A 16371-nucleotide genomic window follows, 5' to 3' on the forward strand; every position below is an offset into this window, starting at 1 on the left:
CTAAGGGTCAGCAGACAGACCTGGAACTGTATAGGCCCCTTCTTCTTCTTCTTCTTCTTTTTCATGGCTGTCTATATAAGATAGGCAAGATAAACAATTCGGAGGCAAAAACAATGGGATCAGCAGTTCTGGGGGGACAGGGAGAGGGGGAGCTAGGGGAAAGGGAGGGGGAGTCAACAAACCCAAGGACCAGAGAACATGGAGGCAGCCAGAATCAATGGTGAGGAGATGTAGAATACCTGCTGGGGTTCCATGAAGGGCAATGTAGCCTAAAGGAATTACTTAGAGCCGAATGAAGGCTGAACCCAATAGTGAGACAGGAGGAAAGTAAAAAGAAATGCAGGAAAAAACCAAGGAGTCGAGAGACACTTGTAGAGGTATGAATGTAGGCATGTACATCTGTAAATATAGTCATATATAATAGGGATATAGACCTCTGTGCAGACATTTATATGTTAAGTATTAAGAAAGCAGATGGGCATTGGGCCTCTACTCAAGTACTCCCTCAATGCAAGAACACTTTGTTCTAATAACTTAGCCTTCTGTGATGCTCACTTTCCTGAAACAATTGCTGAAGACAAAATAGGTGCATAAACAAATGTGGTAAAGAAAGCTGCGGGGCTATTAAAAGATATAGCATCTGGAGTCTTAAAGGCTTATAGTTAAACAAGCAGCCATCTAGCAGGGAAGCAACATAACCCACATGGAAGATGCACAGCAGCCTGTGTGTTCATGAGATGTCAACAGTATCATGTATCAGACATCAGATGACCCAGACAATCATACCAGTTCAAATAAGTAGGGTCAAAGTAGAGACCCAAAGTCCATCTGTAGACAATTGGACATCCCCTCACAGAAGGGTCACAAGGAAGGGATGAGTTAGTCAGAGTGCAGTATAGCACTGACTAAACACAACATTCCTCTAGTTCTTTAATGTTCCCCACCCCCGCCCCCTGATGAACCACTTTTACCTTACTAATCCAGCATGTACACTGGTACAGCTAAGAGCTCTGGACACACAGAATCCAGGACAGAGAAATACCTCAGGAGTCATGATACCACGAAGGTAAGAGGAAGGTGGGGGCTGACGGGGAGAAAGGGGAAACCGATCACAAAATTGACATAATAACATGCCTCCCCAGGGGGATGAACAACAGAAACATGGGTGAAGGGAGACAATGTAAGATATAAAAACAATAATAATTTATAAATTATTATAAATTATATAGGGTTAATGAGGGTAGGAGGAAGGAAAAACAGGACTCAAGTAGAAAGAAAGTGTTTTGAAAATGATGCTGGGAACATATGTCCAAATGCACTTGATACAATTGATGGAGAGATTGTTATAAGAGCTGTAAGAGCCCCCAATAAAATGATTTATAAATATATATGTATGTATACATATGTAAACAGAATGTGTTAGAATTAGAAACATAAAGTGATTCCTCCATTTGACTCACTAAGGGACAAGAAAACCATCTCTGGCTTCCAAAGCATTATGTTGAGTGAAATAAACCAGTCACAAATTGACAAATATTATGTGCTCCTATTTACATGAAATATCTAAAATGTAGGGCCCAAAGTTACTGTATCAGAGTTTAAATTCTGAGCATGAGGACTGCCAAAGGCTATTGTTTACTGTGAAAGCCTTAAATCCATGTTTGAGTCTTCAATGAGCGTTTGCCTCCATCAAATTCATTCTGCCATCGATCAGCACTGTGGATCGATTTGCCCTCAGGAAGAGTACATTAGAACTGGATGGCTATCACTTCCCTAGAAAGGCCAGGGCAGGGATCCTAGCCATTACAGACATGCCTGAGTAAGGCCCTGGTAGAATTTGGGATCCTAGGGTCTGCATGATCCTAAGTCATATCCTGACTGCCTTGGTCAGAGGGCCCAGAACCAATCTTGGGAGCATTTCTACCTAGAATATGCATGAATCCAAATCATGGTCCCTCCCCCCACCACCCCACACCCTCCCCCGGCCCCCCAAGCAGTCCCACTATGATCTGCTGCCAGTCACTCATGACAGATTCTCTTGTACTCCGTGTCCTATTTAAATGGTGGTATTTCTGTAAATCTTTAGATGTCATGACGGTCTCCTGCTGATATCATCCTCATCCAGATGATATTATTTGTCTTGTGTAAGATTGAATAAATGTGGTTTCATCACTTGTATGTGAGATTTGGGGTCTCTTTTCTCGTCTACAACAAAACCAGAGATGAGCAGCCAGGTGAGAGACAGGGGAACTCAATCTTGGGGGACATTAAGCTCCCGTGAAAGATGATGGTACAATACTGAAGAAAAACCCCTCGCTGTCATTGAGTCAAGTCTGACTCATAGTGACCCTACAGGACAGGGTAGAACTGCCCCTGTGGGTTTCTAAGACTGTAATTCTTTACAGGGGTACAAAGTCCTAAATTTCTCCGGGGGGGATGGTACAATACTGGGATAGATAACGATGATGGTTAAACAGCAAGATGAATACAATGACACGTATACTGAACTGTACATGTAAAGATTGTTGAAATGGCAGCTATCTTACAACCAATGTATTTGCCACCATGAAAAAGGAAAGATAGGAAATGGGGTCTCTGGGTGTCCATTGCGGGGACATTCACCATTACCTATTACAGACAATTTCCCAGCTGGAGAACCGTGAGTGCTGACTAATCAGCGTCGGATCATCTTGCCTGGCTGCCCCGAAGAGCTGGTCTGTACACACATCACACTCGTTTCTCCCGGTGGCGAAGTTCCAATAGGGCAAAGCAAAGGACTCGTTGCCAGTCAGCCGCTGAAAGCAAAGGGCGCATCAAATTACTTAGCCCATGCTGCCGCGTACAGCAGGCAAAGCCCATCATGGTCTTAAGCCCGTTTCTAGCAAGTTTAACGTAATTAAATGCATACTGTTTACCAACCTGGAGATCTCTTTCCAACAATAACAAATGGTGCCGGTGCCAGGTAACGAAGGCAGGTCCTTGGTGTGAGAAATCTATGGCCTTAAATGGACGCCCTGGTCCTAAGACAATGGGAAAAAGCGTTGAAGTCACAGAATCCCTTTTTTTTTTAATGGCAAATTTTAAAAAGACAGGTATGTGTCTATCTCGTCAATAAGTTCATGTGGTCGCAATAAAAAACATAAATGGCAATCTCCTTGAAAACAACAAAGCCATTTCAGACGCAGGTAACACTCTCCAGATAAACCCTCCTTCACGGTCAACAGATTGGCTTTCTGCAGTCACTCCCAGGTCGCATTCTGCGTTAGGAGCCCCTGTTATAGATTCCGTTTTTAAGCAATAACTCATTAAGACGCAATAGATTGCCCAAAGAGTAGATCACTAAGACCTAACCTAAACAGTTAGTTTTAAAAGAAGTTTCCTCACCTCATCCCTACACACACAGATTTATGAAAGATTAATTAATAATATGGCGATTTCAACTGTACTTAATTCGGATGCAGTATGTATATACCAAAAAGAGCTTCCATGGTGCTTGCCTCACCCATCAATCAGTTATAACTACTAGCTGACAAGCATGGTCGCTGAGACCAGAGGAGCGAAAAATAGGTTGAAACCAATTTGGCTGGCCACTGGAACTGCCAATTTTAGTGAAAAGCTTTGGGCAATTTACTGACCTTCTTACTGCCCGTTCCATCCTTCTTCGCCCTTTCATAACAGCTTTGGATGGTTCTGTAGAAACTTCAGCTAACTTTAGTTCTTTTTCAAAGTGCCTATAATAACTTCAGAAGGCTGAACAGACATGAATATAAATTTAATTCCTAGATACGTCCAGAAACTATAGTTTTCTTTTCCTCTTGAGAGGCTACCCTCTCATAAAGCAAAATTTCCTCAGCGTAATGACAGGAAAGCTATAAAGCTTTATAGCCAGAAGAGCCTCCTTATCTGTCGATAAAGAAAGACAGATGCTTACCTGTGAGGCAAGGTTTCAAAAGACTCATGTTGAGAAGTTGAGAAAAGAACTGCTGTCATTGCTTTTGGCTACGTCTTTTTTTTTTTTTTAATCCAGAACAAAGTTTAAAATTCTCAAAACAAAATACTGAGGAAAACTCGAGTGATGGGAAGCGGGTGATAGGCCCAAGGACAGACCATTCTTAATGGAAACCCTCTCTATTCAAAGCAACTTCTATGTCTTCCCTCTCGCCCAGGCCCCAGCACAGGCCTCCGAATGTGAGGATCATTGCAGCTTCTGCCCAGGATTCAGAACCACTCCAGTAAAAATCTAGAATGGATTCGCATCTACCTGGAGCAAACAGGAATTAACATGTGTCCAGACTGGAAAGATAGGACACAATCTGACCTGCTTGGTTCAAACCCCCAAGCCCAAACACTGCATCGAGGCACTGCTGGCTCATGGTGACCCTGTAGGACAGGGGAGAAAAGCTCCCGTGGGTTTCCAAGACTGTAACTCTTCATGGGAATGGAGAGCCTTGTCTTTTTCCCACCGAGCGGGCTCGGGCTTTTCTCACTGCTGACCTTGGGACTCTTGCTTGGTTGGCTAATGAGCTGATAAGGAACACAACCCCTTTTCCTTGTTCTGCTTGGGCCCCACATTCTATAAGGCTGACTCTCCAAATAGCCTTTTCTCAAATACCTGACTTCAGTGTGATCCAAAGACCCAACAGGAGGAACTCGGCATTACTCAGCTTATACTTCGCCTTGACAAAATTCAGTTGACCTCATACCAGCCCTACCTGGCCTACATTGGCTGAGAATTAGGAAGTAGATTGTCAGGCCCTTCTTTGGGACACCTCTGGGCATACTCAAATACTCAACTGATCCGTTAGCAACTGAATGCATGACCACTTGCATCACTCCAAGTCGCTAAGATGCCTGAGAATTCCCAGCAGGGCCTGGGTACCGCAAAGGATCACCTGCAAGCCCAAAGGGTTAGCTGGATACACGCTCCAGACACAGTCTCACTTGGCACCAAGAATGTTCAAGTGCTTTGGTACATGCTCCCTTAATCCCTCTGATATGAAGAGACATTCACAGAGGGCCTCTCTGACCAGATTCAGGAATGTTCTCCTCTGGAATCAGAATGCATTCCCTTCCACTTGACCAACTTTTGCCTTTGAGGAGTAATCGCTTCAGAGGTACCAGTTTAAACTTGGAACCAAGAACACAAATAAGAGCAAAGACCGATTTAAAGGGTCTGCCATGTACAGGGAGAGACTGCTGCATTCTAAGGCTGGGCAGTATGTCATCATTCCGTGACTTTCATGAACCTAACACTCCCTTCAGGTTTCTGTCTTGTTAATTAACTTGTCTGAAATTAAATTCTCACCTCCCACAGCCCCAAAGGTAAATTTCATACCCTAAGCCATAAGGTGGGGGGGGGAAGGGGGGGGACCCACCTAATAACGTATCTCTGACAGAATAATAATGGAGCCACACAAAGTAGTCATAAACGCTGCAGTTAGTAATTTGTGGCTGGGTTCCATTGGGCCCGAGCAGGCCCAGCCAGTGCTGGGTGGTGATCACATAGTCCGGGTGCGTGGTCTTCTTGGACAGGTCTAAGGCACTCAGAAACTGCTCTCTCTCCTGAGGCGTCAACGAATGAATATTTTTCCGAATAACGGGTGGTTTCTTCTGATCACAGTTGGGGCCAGTCCAACCAAACCTGCAGTCTCCACAGTTATAACCAGCGAAGTTTCCTAGTTATTAAAAAAAAGGAAAAAAGATAGAGAAGGATGATTTTAAAGTTCCGATGTATTTTTAAAATAAGTTTGTGAGTTTCAACCAGAATGTTGTAGGAGGGAAGAGAGGAACGGGCTACAGAGAGCAAAGAGTGAAGTTCCGTCCCCTTCTCTCTTTTTTAGGAGTCATCGTGCCTTATTTCCAAACCCAAACCGAAAACCACTGCCATCCCGAGTCAACTCTGACTCATAGTGATACTACAGGACAAAATAGAACTTCCCTTTGGATTTACAAGGCTGTAGATCATTATGTGAGCAGAGAGCCTCATCTTTCTACCAAGAAGCCTATTCTGGAATCAAACTAATGACCTTATAATTAGCAGCCCAATGTGTAGCCTACTAGATCGCCAGGGCTCCTTTTGGTCTATCTCTGCAAAGGGTCAAAGTGCTGAAATATACACTCAGCACATAAGTAAATGAGCTGGTATCGGGAAATTTAGGTGAAATCTAACATAAACTATCTGATTTGATTCACAAATGAGACAGAGCTAAGACAAACATCAATGGAGGCTGCCAAGCTACATAGGTGAATGAGCTGCCAGGGGGGCAGGAAGTAAATCACTACAACGTTTCTTATCAACAGCACAAATGCCTTGATTTTATCATTGAAGCAAAATGGTGTGGCTACCAGAATCTCAAACACCAAGCATCGCTCTGATTAGTGTCTGGATTGCTAATTATTTTAACTTGCCCTTCACATATCCCATCTTGGCCTTCTTGATTACACATTTTGGGAGGACCAGCTCCTCATTACTTAGATAGTAATAAGTTAAAAAGCAAAACTTTCTAGTATTTTTAGAGCAAAGCTTTGAAACAAAGTTGGGGTGATAATGCTTATCTGCCAGAGGATTTAAAAACCCCAAACCCAAATTCGCTGCCATCAAGTCAACACTGACTCACAATGACCCCACTATGGGGGATCCAAGACTGTGTGTCTCCTGTGAAGAGGCTGGTGGTTTTGAACTGCTGACCATGCGATTGAAGCCTAACCTGTAGTCACTATACCACCAGGGCTCCTAGAGGTTTAAAGGGACTTTGAAAAAGCAGTTAATTGCTCTCCTCCTCCTCCTCCTCCTCCTCCTCCTCTTTCTCTTCCTTGTCCTCTTCCACATACACTCACGTCTTTTTACTTGTTATTCATTTGCCTAGGACCCTTTTGCTCTCTCGTCTCTCGCTTTGCCGGCAGTGCCCTGCACTTCTTTTAAGTTGAATGTTGAGTCCTTTGGGTCTCCCCTGGTTCTGTGTCAGCTATCCCTGCAGTGTGCTCCGCACGATGCACTCCTCTCGGTCCAGCCTGTGTTAGCCTAGTACAACGTGAGTCTTTGCTGTTGGGTGCTGCTGGGTCAACTTGTGACTCATGGTGACCCAACATAACAGAGCAGAAGCGGCCCAGAGGGTCTCTTAGGCTGCAATGTTTTGAAGTGCACAGCTTAGTAGCTCAATACATAACCACTACGCCACCAGGGCTTCTTAGCCTTTGTACTATGGGAAGAAAGCACACAGGTGTCTCTTTCTATTTGCCTGATGGATTTTTTCATGAAAGAAAATGTCCTTTAAAATAATATGTCACACCAAATGAAACTCCAGGTCATCAAATTGATTCTGACTCACGGTAACACTATCGGAGAGAGTAGGACTGCCCCGTTGGGTTTCTGAGGTATACATATCTCCAAGAACCATTTCATCGTCCTCCCTCAGAGAGGCTGGTGGGTTTGAACTGCTGACCTTGGGGTTAGCAGCCCAACATGTAACCCACTATGCTACCCAAACCCCACAGCCTTGGAGTGTCTCATAAGACGTGTTCCTCTTAAGGGTTTCCGGGTCTTTGTCTATCTTTAGGGGAGCAGAGAGTCTCATATTTCACCTGAGGAGCAGCTAGTGGGTTGACCACACGTCAGGGCAGCCATCCAACTGGACATAACCCGTGACAGCGCTGCCAGGGCTCCTGCACTACAGAATCCAAACCAAAACCACACTCGCTGCCACTGAGTTGATTCCAGCTCATAGTGCCCCATAGGACAGAGCAGAACTGCCCCTATGGGTGTCTGGGGTTACCTATATCTTTACAGCCCCCTCTTTTCCCTGGGGGAAGCCGCTGTTCACCTGGTTGTTCAGCTCGCACCCCACGACACCCCCATCTAATAGACTCACTGTCATTGAGTCAATTCGGAATCATAGCAACGCTGTAGCTGCGAGTTTTAAGATGACCGTACTCTCTTTAAGGAGCTCTGGTGGAATTGAGAAGAATTGATGGACTACCAACTGAAAGGTGGAAGTTTCAAATCCATCTGTCACTGTGCAGAAGAAAACTGAGGTTATCGACTCTTGTTGAGATTCGCTTTTCTGACCACGATAGCAACGTATGTACAAACGTGCTTGACGCAGTGGATTCTGATAAGAGCTGTACACTACATTATTTTCAACAAAGATTTACTTTTCTGTGTTTTTATTATGAATCTTCGGGGTTTACAAGAACAACATCAGCAATAGCAAATAGTCTCTCTCATTCAGCAAATAATTTCTTGAACCCCTACTCCCTACAGGGCAGTCAATGTGAAAGGTACCCTCTTCTGTGCTCCCGTAGTACTCTTGCTTCTTTTTTTAAAAAAAAACAAAACACATTTTATTAGGGGCTCATACAACTCATCACAATCCATACATATACATACATCAATTGTATAAAGCACATCTGTACATCCTTTCCCCTAATCATTTTCAAAGCATTTGCTCTCCACTTAAGCCCTTTGCATCAGATCCTCTTTTTTTTCCCCTCCCTCCCCGCTTCCCCCTCCCTCCTGAGCCCTTGATAATTTATAGATTGTTATTTTGTCATATTTTGCCCTATCTGGCGTCTCCCTTCCCCCTTCTCTGCCGTCCATCTCCCAGGGAGGAGGTCACATGTGGATCCTTGTAATCGGTTTCCCCTTTCCAACCCACTCACCCTCTACTCTCCCAGTATCACCCCTCACACCCCTGGTCCTGAAGGTACCGACAGGTTTGTTGGCATATAATTCACGTCCCACACAAGGCGATAGTCATCCACATCGAGAAGAGTTGACCAAGCATCACCACAATCAATTTTAGAAAGTTTCCTTCATTCTTTTGCTCATTGTTATTAGCTCCCCATTTCCCCATATAGTGCAAGCTTAGTAACTCTGTTTAAGCAAGCTGTTTAACCTCTCGGTATAGGATTTTATGAACAACAAGGACCTTAATATATAAAGAGAACATTATTTTAGTGCCTGCCGCAAAGTAGGTTCAATATTAGGTGCTGTACTAATACATTATTAGACACCATGTATCAAATAATATTGAGATTATTAGTTTCCATATCTGAATTGTTTAACCACTACACTATGGCTAAGTATCACATCTACACTGTGAGTCTTACGTATCATGTCTGTACCAGCGGCTTAATTTTCAGCTGAACAATAGACAGGTCTATAAAGTGAATAATAATAGAGAAAGGTACGCACACCTTAACAGTCTCAGTCATTTTATATGAAAAGTACCGCATTTGCCCAAGGACAAAGTTCAGAAGACAGGAAGGCTTGGGCAAGAAGGAGAAATGGAAAAGGGAAACAGTGGGGGAAGTGGGGGGGGGGGGTGAGGCTACCCAGAGGATTGCAATCAATAACGTAACATAAATTGTATCTGCTTTGTTAAATAGAAACTGGATTGCTCTGTAGAACTTCCCTCAATTCACAATACAAAGCCCAACAACAGAGTTCTGATGAGACTGTTGCTTCTTGTAAAGATATACAGGCTCAGAAACCAGATACAGGATCAGGATGAGTTGGAACTGACTTGATGGAACTGTGCTTTCAGTAGAATTTTACATCAATCTCATCTGGTTCTCCCCCTACCCCCTGATATTTTCCCTGCTGTTGATAGCAGCAGGAATAACAAAGCACGAGAAGCGATGCCATTTTAAAGCCTCGTGTTTAACTTGATAAGAAAATGGTGGGTGGCGGAATCTCATGTGATACCAATTGATCTATCATTGAGTGTATCCTTGAGCAGGAATTAAAGGTCAGAAGGCAGAGTCCTGTGTCTGCTAATGAGCAGGGTAAATATGGAGACAGCGAACGCAAGCAAACACTGCACGTTCCTACATGAACTACATCAACTCAACCTCAGAAGACTATTAGACTAAATAAGCTTAAAGACCACCGATTAGCGCATTTACAAGTAGCTCTAAATAGCCTATTCCTTTTAATTAAAGATTCTATTATTTTAATAACAATACTTCATACTCCCATAGGGCCTTTCATCTACAGAGCTCAAAAGGAATTTACAAGTGTGGTTGAATCATTATCCCCATTTCAGAGATTGGAAAATGGAGGCACTCAGTCACTTGTACCAACAAGAAATTCTCAGCCAATTGTTCAAAACCTATTTAATGTGCAAGCTTTTCAAAAGCCTGAAGACACACCTGCAACTGGCATGCTTTCATAAATGTCAACTGGCAGGTAAGATTTGGAAGGTAACTGACTTATGCCAAAGTGTCCTGAAATGTTGCTCTGTTAGGTAGCTTAGCCTAGGGAATTGGGAAGTCCATTTACACATGTCCAGGTGAGCCAGCATAGGAAAGCTGGATTTTCCCGCCAGTGGGCTCAGATGGACGTTACACCTGGAGCAGCCCACCTGGGCCAGGTGACTGCAATTCAGTCAATGGGAGCGACCTGGGGTCGTTCACCACGCCTCCCCCGGGAACCCTTAAGAAGGCAGGAACCGAGAGGGAGAGGGTCTTGCTTGGGTGGTCTGGTCGTCTTCATGGGAGGAGAGAGATCCTTGCATGACCTGGGGCAGTCTCTGCCAGGCCGCATGGTCAAAGGAATCCTATGGGTGCCGCGTAAAACCTGATGCTTCTTTGAACTTTCATTAAATTCACTTGGATCACGAGCCCGGCTTCGGCGTGAAATCTTTCTCGCGTGGAGCCAAGGACCGAGTCTGGAATCTAGTCCCAGAGAGAGAGACCTTACAGCTCTTCCAGCATAATGTGGTGGTGGTTGTGTTCCAATGTAGTTCTACAGAGAATAATAAAGAATCGAGCATAGCATTTTTCAAGTTCTTTTTGCAAGCGTTTGTATTCATTTCTACTTACAGGGTTAACCACAGGATTGAATTAACCAATGAATTAAGAAAATTCAGAGTCATAGGTAGTCGGAAGCCCAGAAGATAATCTACACCTCTTCCCCAAGGGATTTTGACCACCCTTAGGGGTGGTCCAGGCTTGCAAACGGGGAATGGTTTGGGGGCTGAAGGTCAGGTTTAAATTCTAATTGAGCAAAAATGTTAACCTGGAAAAACTGTCCTAGGAAAGCAGGCGACTCATCATTGGGAGAGAATAAATCGAAGGGCCAGAGCCTTGTGTTCAGAGACATGGTAGGACTCACGGAATTGTGGATATTAAATAACTTTCCAGTCAGGTGTCCTGAGATGCAAAGAAATAGACAACTGAGGAGTCCCTAATGGCTAACAGAACAAGAATCAGAGTTGGGGCTGAGAGCCAGGGGTTGTCCTGGCCCTGGCTTTCTTGAGACACCATGCAGTCAAGCAGGTCTTCCTTAAACCCTCCTAACAGCCTGCACGTACAGGACAGTGGTCCCATTCCTGGCCCACTGCCTTCTTGGGAGAGCCCTAGTGGTACCCAGGCTGGACTACCCAATAAGTAAGATATGCACAGGCCCCACTGAGCCTTCTGAAATGATCCAATCTGCAGTGCTCCGTTTCACCTGTCCCCCACAACGTCAAAGATATAGAGAACTCATGAATTTGCTCATCACAGATTAGTACGTAAACACGATTACACTTGTGCATACCTTGCTTCATAGTTAAGCCACATGGATGGCTCAGTGGGTAAGCACTTCCCTGCCAACCAGAAATTCAATGGTTTGAATCCACCAGTGTCTTCTTAGAAGAGGGATGTGGCAGTCAACTTCTGGAAAAATGGCAGCCCGGGGCAGGAAACTGTGGGGCAGTTGAACCCTGTCCTCAGGACTTGCTGTGTGTCCAGACCAATGAGATGGCAGTGAGTTTGGATTGGTCCTTTTGAGGCATTTACTTCCTCATTGTGATGCACAGAGCAGGGAGTCCCTTCCTTATGTTTTCAGAAAGGAGCATACTGTGGTGCTAAATTTCTTTCACTTCCAGAGGATTATATTTAAACAGTCCCTCAGTGAAATAGTTAATGTTTATTGTGAGCCTCGCCTTTTGAGTTCTCTGGTCTCTTGCTTTGTGATGGTCAGACCAGGGTGCAGCTGCCTTAGCCAGTTCCCTGCTTCAGCTGGCAAGGCTCACTTCCGGCAAGACATCCCTGAGGAGAAGCACATGGACCTACCCCAATGTAGCCCTGGGTTCTGGAGCAGCCGTGTGGAGACCCCTGGAAGTGCTGAGATGCTGACACGTTCACTGATTTGGCTTTCCCCCCTGCAGTCGGCATCATAGTGTGTGTTTTGTGAGATGGAGAAGGACTTTATGGACTGGTGTCCGACATATGGGTTAATAGGTTAATGTTGGACTTGTGAGCTTGGGCAGTACTGGATTGGGATCTTTTCTTGATGTGCATTTAACCTTTATATAAAACTCTCTCTTATACATGAGTTTCTGTGGATTTGTTCTCTAAAGTACCCAGAATAACACACTCAGTAAAAAAAAAAAAAAAGGTAGCAATTGTTTCTATTCCACTATTCACTAGTCTATTTTGTCACTCCACCTTACTTTAGGAACTTGCTAAGCAGGTAAAAATTGAAAAGTAGGTGGTGATAAGTTAACAGTTATATCTGACTTCTAAAATCATCTGCCCTGGGCTTTGATGAAATGGAAATGCCCAATCTTTATAACTCATGGGCCTTTACCGTTGCTTGACCTGGAAATAATTATTCTGGAAGTAGTTTTGAGTCACCAACGAAGCAGTTACCATGTTAATGTGATTTCCAGCAGCACGGCTGACATGGGCCTGCTGCTTCGCGTTAGGCAGAAGAGCTATGAGAATCTGCGAGGCAATGGCAAGAGAATTAAATACTTAAAGAACATAGAAGACGTGAGCAGTATATACCCAGCATGCTGTTATAATATTATTGGCCAAGGGCAAAACGAGGCCCAAGAGTCAATCACAAAATTAGCAACATGACTACAAAGTGATTTTAAAGTAAGATTTTTGAGAAAAAAATTTTAAATGTTGTATTAACAACTGACAACTACTTTAACACCCTACGTTTCACGTATTCTCCTTGCCCTTGTGTTTGCAGAGTGAAACTGCTCCATAGGGGTTTCGAGGCTGTAGAAACAAGCCTGATTTCCAAGCTGCCTCTCAACCAAAACCCCAAATCCCTACCATACAGACCATATAGGGCAGGGTAGAATTGCCCCTGTGGGTTTCTGGGTCTGTAACTCTATGGGAATAGAAAACATCATCTTTCTCGTGAAGAATACCTGGTGGTTTTGAACTGCCGACCTTGTGATTCGTATCCTCGCATACACCCCCACTTACACCACTGTGCCACCAGGCTCTTCTAACAAGTACAGCTTCCCCTGTGGGTTTCTGAGTCTGTAAATCTTTACAGGAGCAGAAAGCCTTCTCTTTCCCCTACAGAATGGCTGGAAGTTTCAACCTGCTGGCCTTGGGGTTAGCAATTCAACCTGTAATTTACTACACTGTGAGGGCTCCTTTAAGAGTCTCTCAAAAGGAAATTCACTGCCATCAAGTTAATTTTGACTCATAACAACCCTACAGAACAGGGCAGAACTGCCCCCTGAGGATTTCTGAGACTATAAACCTTTATGCGAGTTGAAAGCCTTATCTTTGCCCTATGAAGCATCTGGTGGCTTTGAATTGCTGACTTCCCTGTTAACACCCAAGCAGCCCACTGCATCAACAGGGCCATTAAGGCACCTCTTGGTGGCTATAAAACACCAACCTTTGGATAGCAGTTGGGTTTGTGGACTCACAGCTTTGTAGGTATTAGCTACCAAGTTGGTTCTGATGCATAACAACTCTATTTACAGTAGAATGAAATAGCTCCTGGTCCTGAGCGCTCCTCAGCCTGGTCTGTTTGAGTCCATTGTTGCAGCCACTGTGTCATCTTATTGAGTGTCTTGCTCCTTTTCATTGCCCTTCTACTGTTCCAAGCCCTGGTGTGCAGTGGTTACTCATTGGGCTGTTAACTACAAGGTCAGCAATTTGAAACCACCAGCCAGCTCCTTGGGAGAAATGGGAGACTTTCTTCTCCTGTAAGGAGTTTGTCTCAGAAACTCACAGGGGCAGTTCGACCTGTCCTATAGGGTCACTATGAGTCTGCATGAGCTCACTGGCGGTGAGTTTGGTTTGGTTTTGTTTTCTACTGTCCCGAGCATGAAGTCCTTCTCCAGACACTTGTCCTTCGTGATAACATGTCCAAACTATGTGAGATGACTTCTTGCCATTCTGGCTTCTAAGGAGGACTCTGGTTGTACTCCCCACACAACTGGACGTAACTCAACATTTTCCCATGTTCCAGCCTCATGGGAGAACAGAAGTTAAAAACACGTTTGGACGGGAACAAAGGTGTATGCAGCCAGCTGCTCTGAAGGGCTTTGGGGGGGCTACTGGTGCCACTGCTGAGCTGAGGCAGGAGCATCAAGCCAGGGTCAGAGAGGCTTGGAACCAGAGGAGACATCCAAGAAATGGGTACCAAAAGAGACTAGGGTCTGAAAGAGAGCCACTGTGAGGAAATTCTAAATGTCTAATTCACATCAGGACCAGAGTGAAAAAGAATGTGTGTGTTGGGGCGTGGGGAGGGCCGGCGGGGAGAGGGAGCATTTTTAAACACTAACAACCATCCGTTCCCCAGCTGACTGAGGAAGCTGTGCCTTGCCACTTCTCGCCAACGTTAGCAAAATTACATCCCAGTCAGCCCTTTAATGAGTTGATGGACCCCACCTGGGATCTGCTCCAATCATCAGAAATGCAGAGATGAGGCTTCAGAACCTTGGCCTGGTCTTCTTCCTTCCAAATGCCAAGCCTCACCCACTCCTTCAACAAGTGCAAACCCATTACAGAAGGAGAAGGATCCGAACCGATCTTGAAAGGACTTGTTCCCAGTTTCAAAGTTGATTGTGAGCCCTTTAGCATCGCTTCCAGGAAGCAAGTCAACAGTGCGTTGGCAAGGGTTCTTATGATCAGGCTTGCCCATGTCATATTTATTTCATGTTCATAATTAGCTACACGAATATAACGAGAACACCATGGGCAGCATATAACTAGAACATCAGCCTTAATCCATCTGCTTCCTGCAGAATAGCAAAACTGGGCCTGACTTTCAAAACCTAGTCTCTGTGAAAAGTTTCATCTTTTTCCCCAGAAGGGACTCTTTGGGGCCCACCCCACAGCTCTGAGAGTGGGCCACGGTTGCCCACAGGGACTTCTTACCTGTGCACCTGCAGGTCCGCTGGAAAAACTTCCTGGGCCACTGCTCTCGGTCATCTCGGTTCCGCAGGACATAAGGGCCACTCCAGGGCCTGAGGTCAGCTGAAACCTCTCTACACTGCCCCCGGCCTTCCTGCCAGCCGCACACATTGGCTGGCTCCACGCCCAGTGGTGGACAGCACTCTTTGGATGCCAGGCTGTCCACTGTCATGCAGACCCGGGGAAACTGAGCCCAAGTCGAGGGCAGAAGCCCACAGCCCAGGCAAGCGAGCATGAGTCCCCACGTTAAAGGGCCCATGGCTTTAGACCTAGGAGAATCTCCTCTCACGCCAATTCTCTCTCTCTCCGCCACTCTGAGCTTCTGGAGCATTCGCTTTGTTCTCTTTCTTTCTTTCTTTCGGAGGTAATATTGAGGGGGGCTTATTTTTGCCGTCAATCCCTCTTCTCTTCTAAAAACAATACAAACAAGCTTTAAAAACCACAGAATCCACACGTGTCCACAGGCACGCACACACTTTTATGTGGTTCAAAGTCTGAGACAAGTAAAGCAAATTCCATGAGAAGCAGCCAGATTTAATGAGCGAGCTGCTGTTCACCAGGCTCCCCTCGGTTAAATCAGGCTTTGTCTAATTGAGTTAATTTACAGAATACTCCAGCCATACTCCTGATTACGCTGCTGTGTCTATAACCGCTCCTTTTCTCCTTGACTTTAATTGCCTTGAACTCAGTTCAAAAGCCAAATGCCGCGCTGCCTTTACTGCGGTGGGCCTGCCAAGCCACGGGGCCTTGTGGGGCTTATGTAAGGGCTGGGAGAAGCCTTCATTAGGGGGATTAGTACTGGGAAAAGCCTCATCATTAGCACATGACCCAAAGTGCACAATGAAGTAGATAGAGTTTCTGGCTTTGTTTCAAGAGGGTAAAACCATCGTCTTTATCTGGGCTCCTGTGCTCCCGCCAAGCTTGTGACCTAAGCCTTCCCAGGGAGTCAATGGAAGCAGTTAAAACTCCATCAAAGGCCCTTCACAGAGGACCATGCAGGGCGGCCTACAGTTCACTCGTGAGTGCTCACTGACGCGCTGGGGAGATCGCTGCAGGGGGTCATCCAGCCTCACAAATAAAGAAACCTTGGGTTCGGTCAGACATACAAGGAACAGCTTTGTCCCACCACTACCGATGCTCTTCCTTCCAAATAATAACTCCCTCTTCGCCTAATTGACTCATCTTCCCAGCAAGTCCTTTCAATTA

General features: G+C 45.1%; 1 protein-coding gene across 1 annotated transcript in view; it reads right to left on the reverse strand.

Moving 5' to 3' along the window:
• DCT (dopachrome tautomerase) overlaps nt 1-15546 on the reverse strand; it is a 52961-nt gene extending 37415 nt beyond the window's left edge. Inside the window, exons 1-4 of the mRNA XM_075562719.1 lie at nt 15130-15546; nt 5376-5675; nt 2920-3020; nt 2629-2795 (exon numbers count right to left, since the gene is read on the reverse strand). Of these exons, the coding sequence (XP_075418834.1) occupies nt 2629-2795; nt 2920-3020; nt 5376-5675; nt 15130-15496 (935 nt within the window). The 5' untranslated portion in view covers nt 15497-15546. The remainder of the gene's footprint in view (nt 1-2628; nt 2796-2919; nt 3021-5375; nt 5676-15129) is intronic.
• Between the last annotated feature and the right edge of the window lie 825 nt (nt 15547-16371).

This window comes from Tenrec ecaudatus, chromosome 11, assembly GCF_050624435.1.
Source record: "Tenrec ecaudatus isolate mTenEca1 chromosome 11, mTenEca1.hap1, whole genome shotgun sequence".
Taxonomy (NCBI): domain Eukaryota; kingdom Metazoa; phylum Chordata; class Mammalia; order Afrosoricida; family Tenrecidae; genus Tenrec; species Tenrec ecaudatus.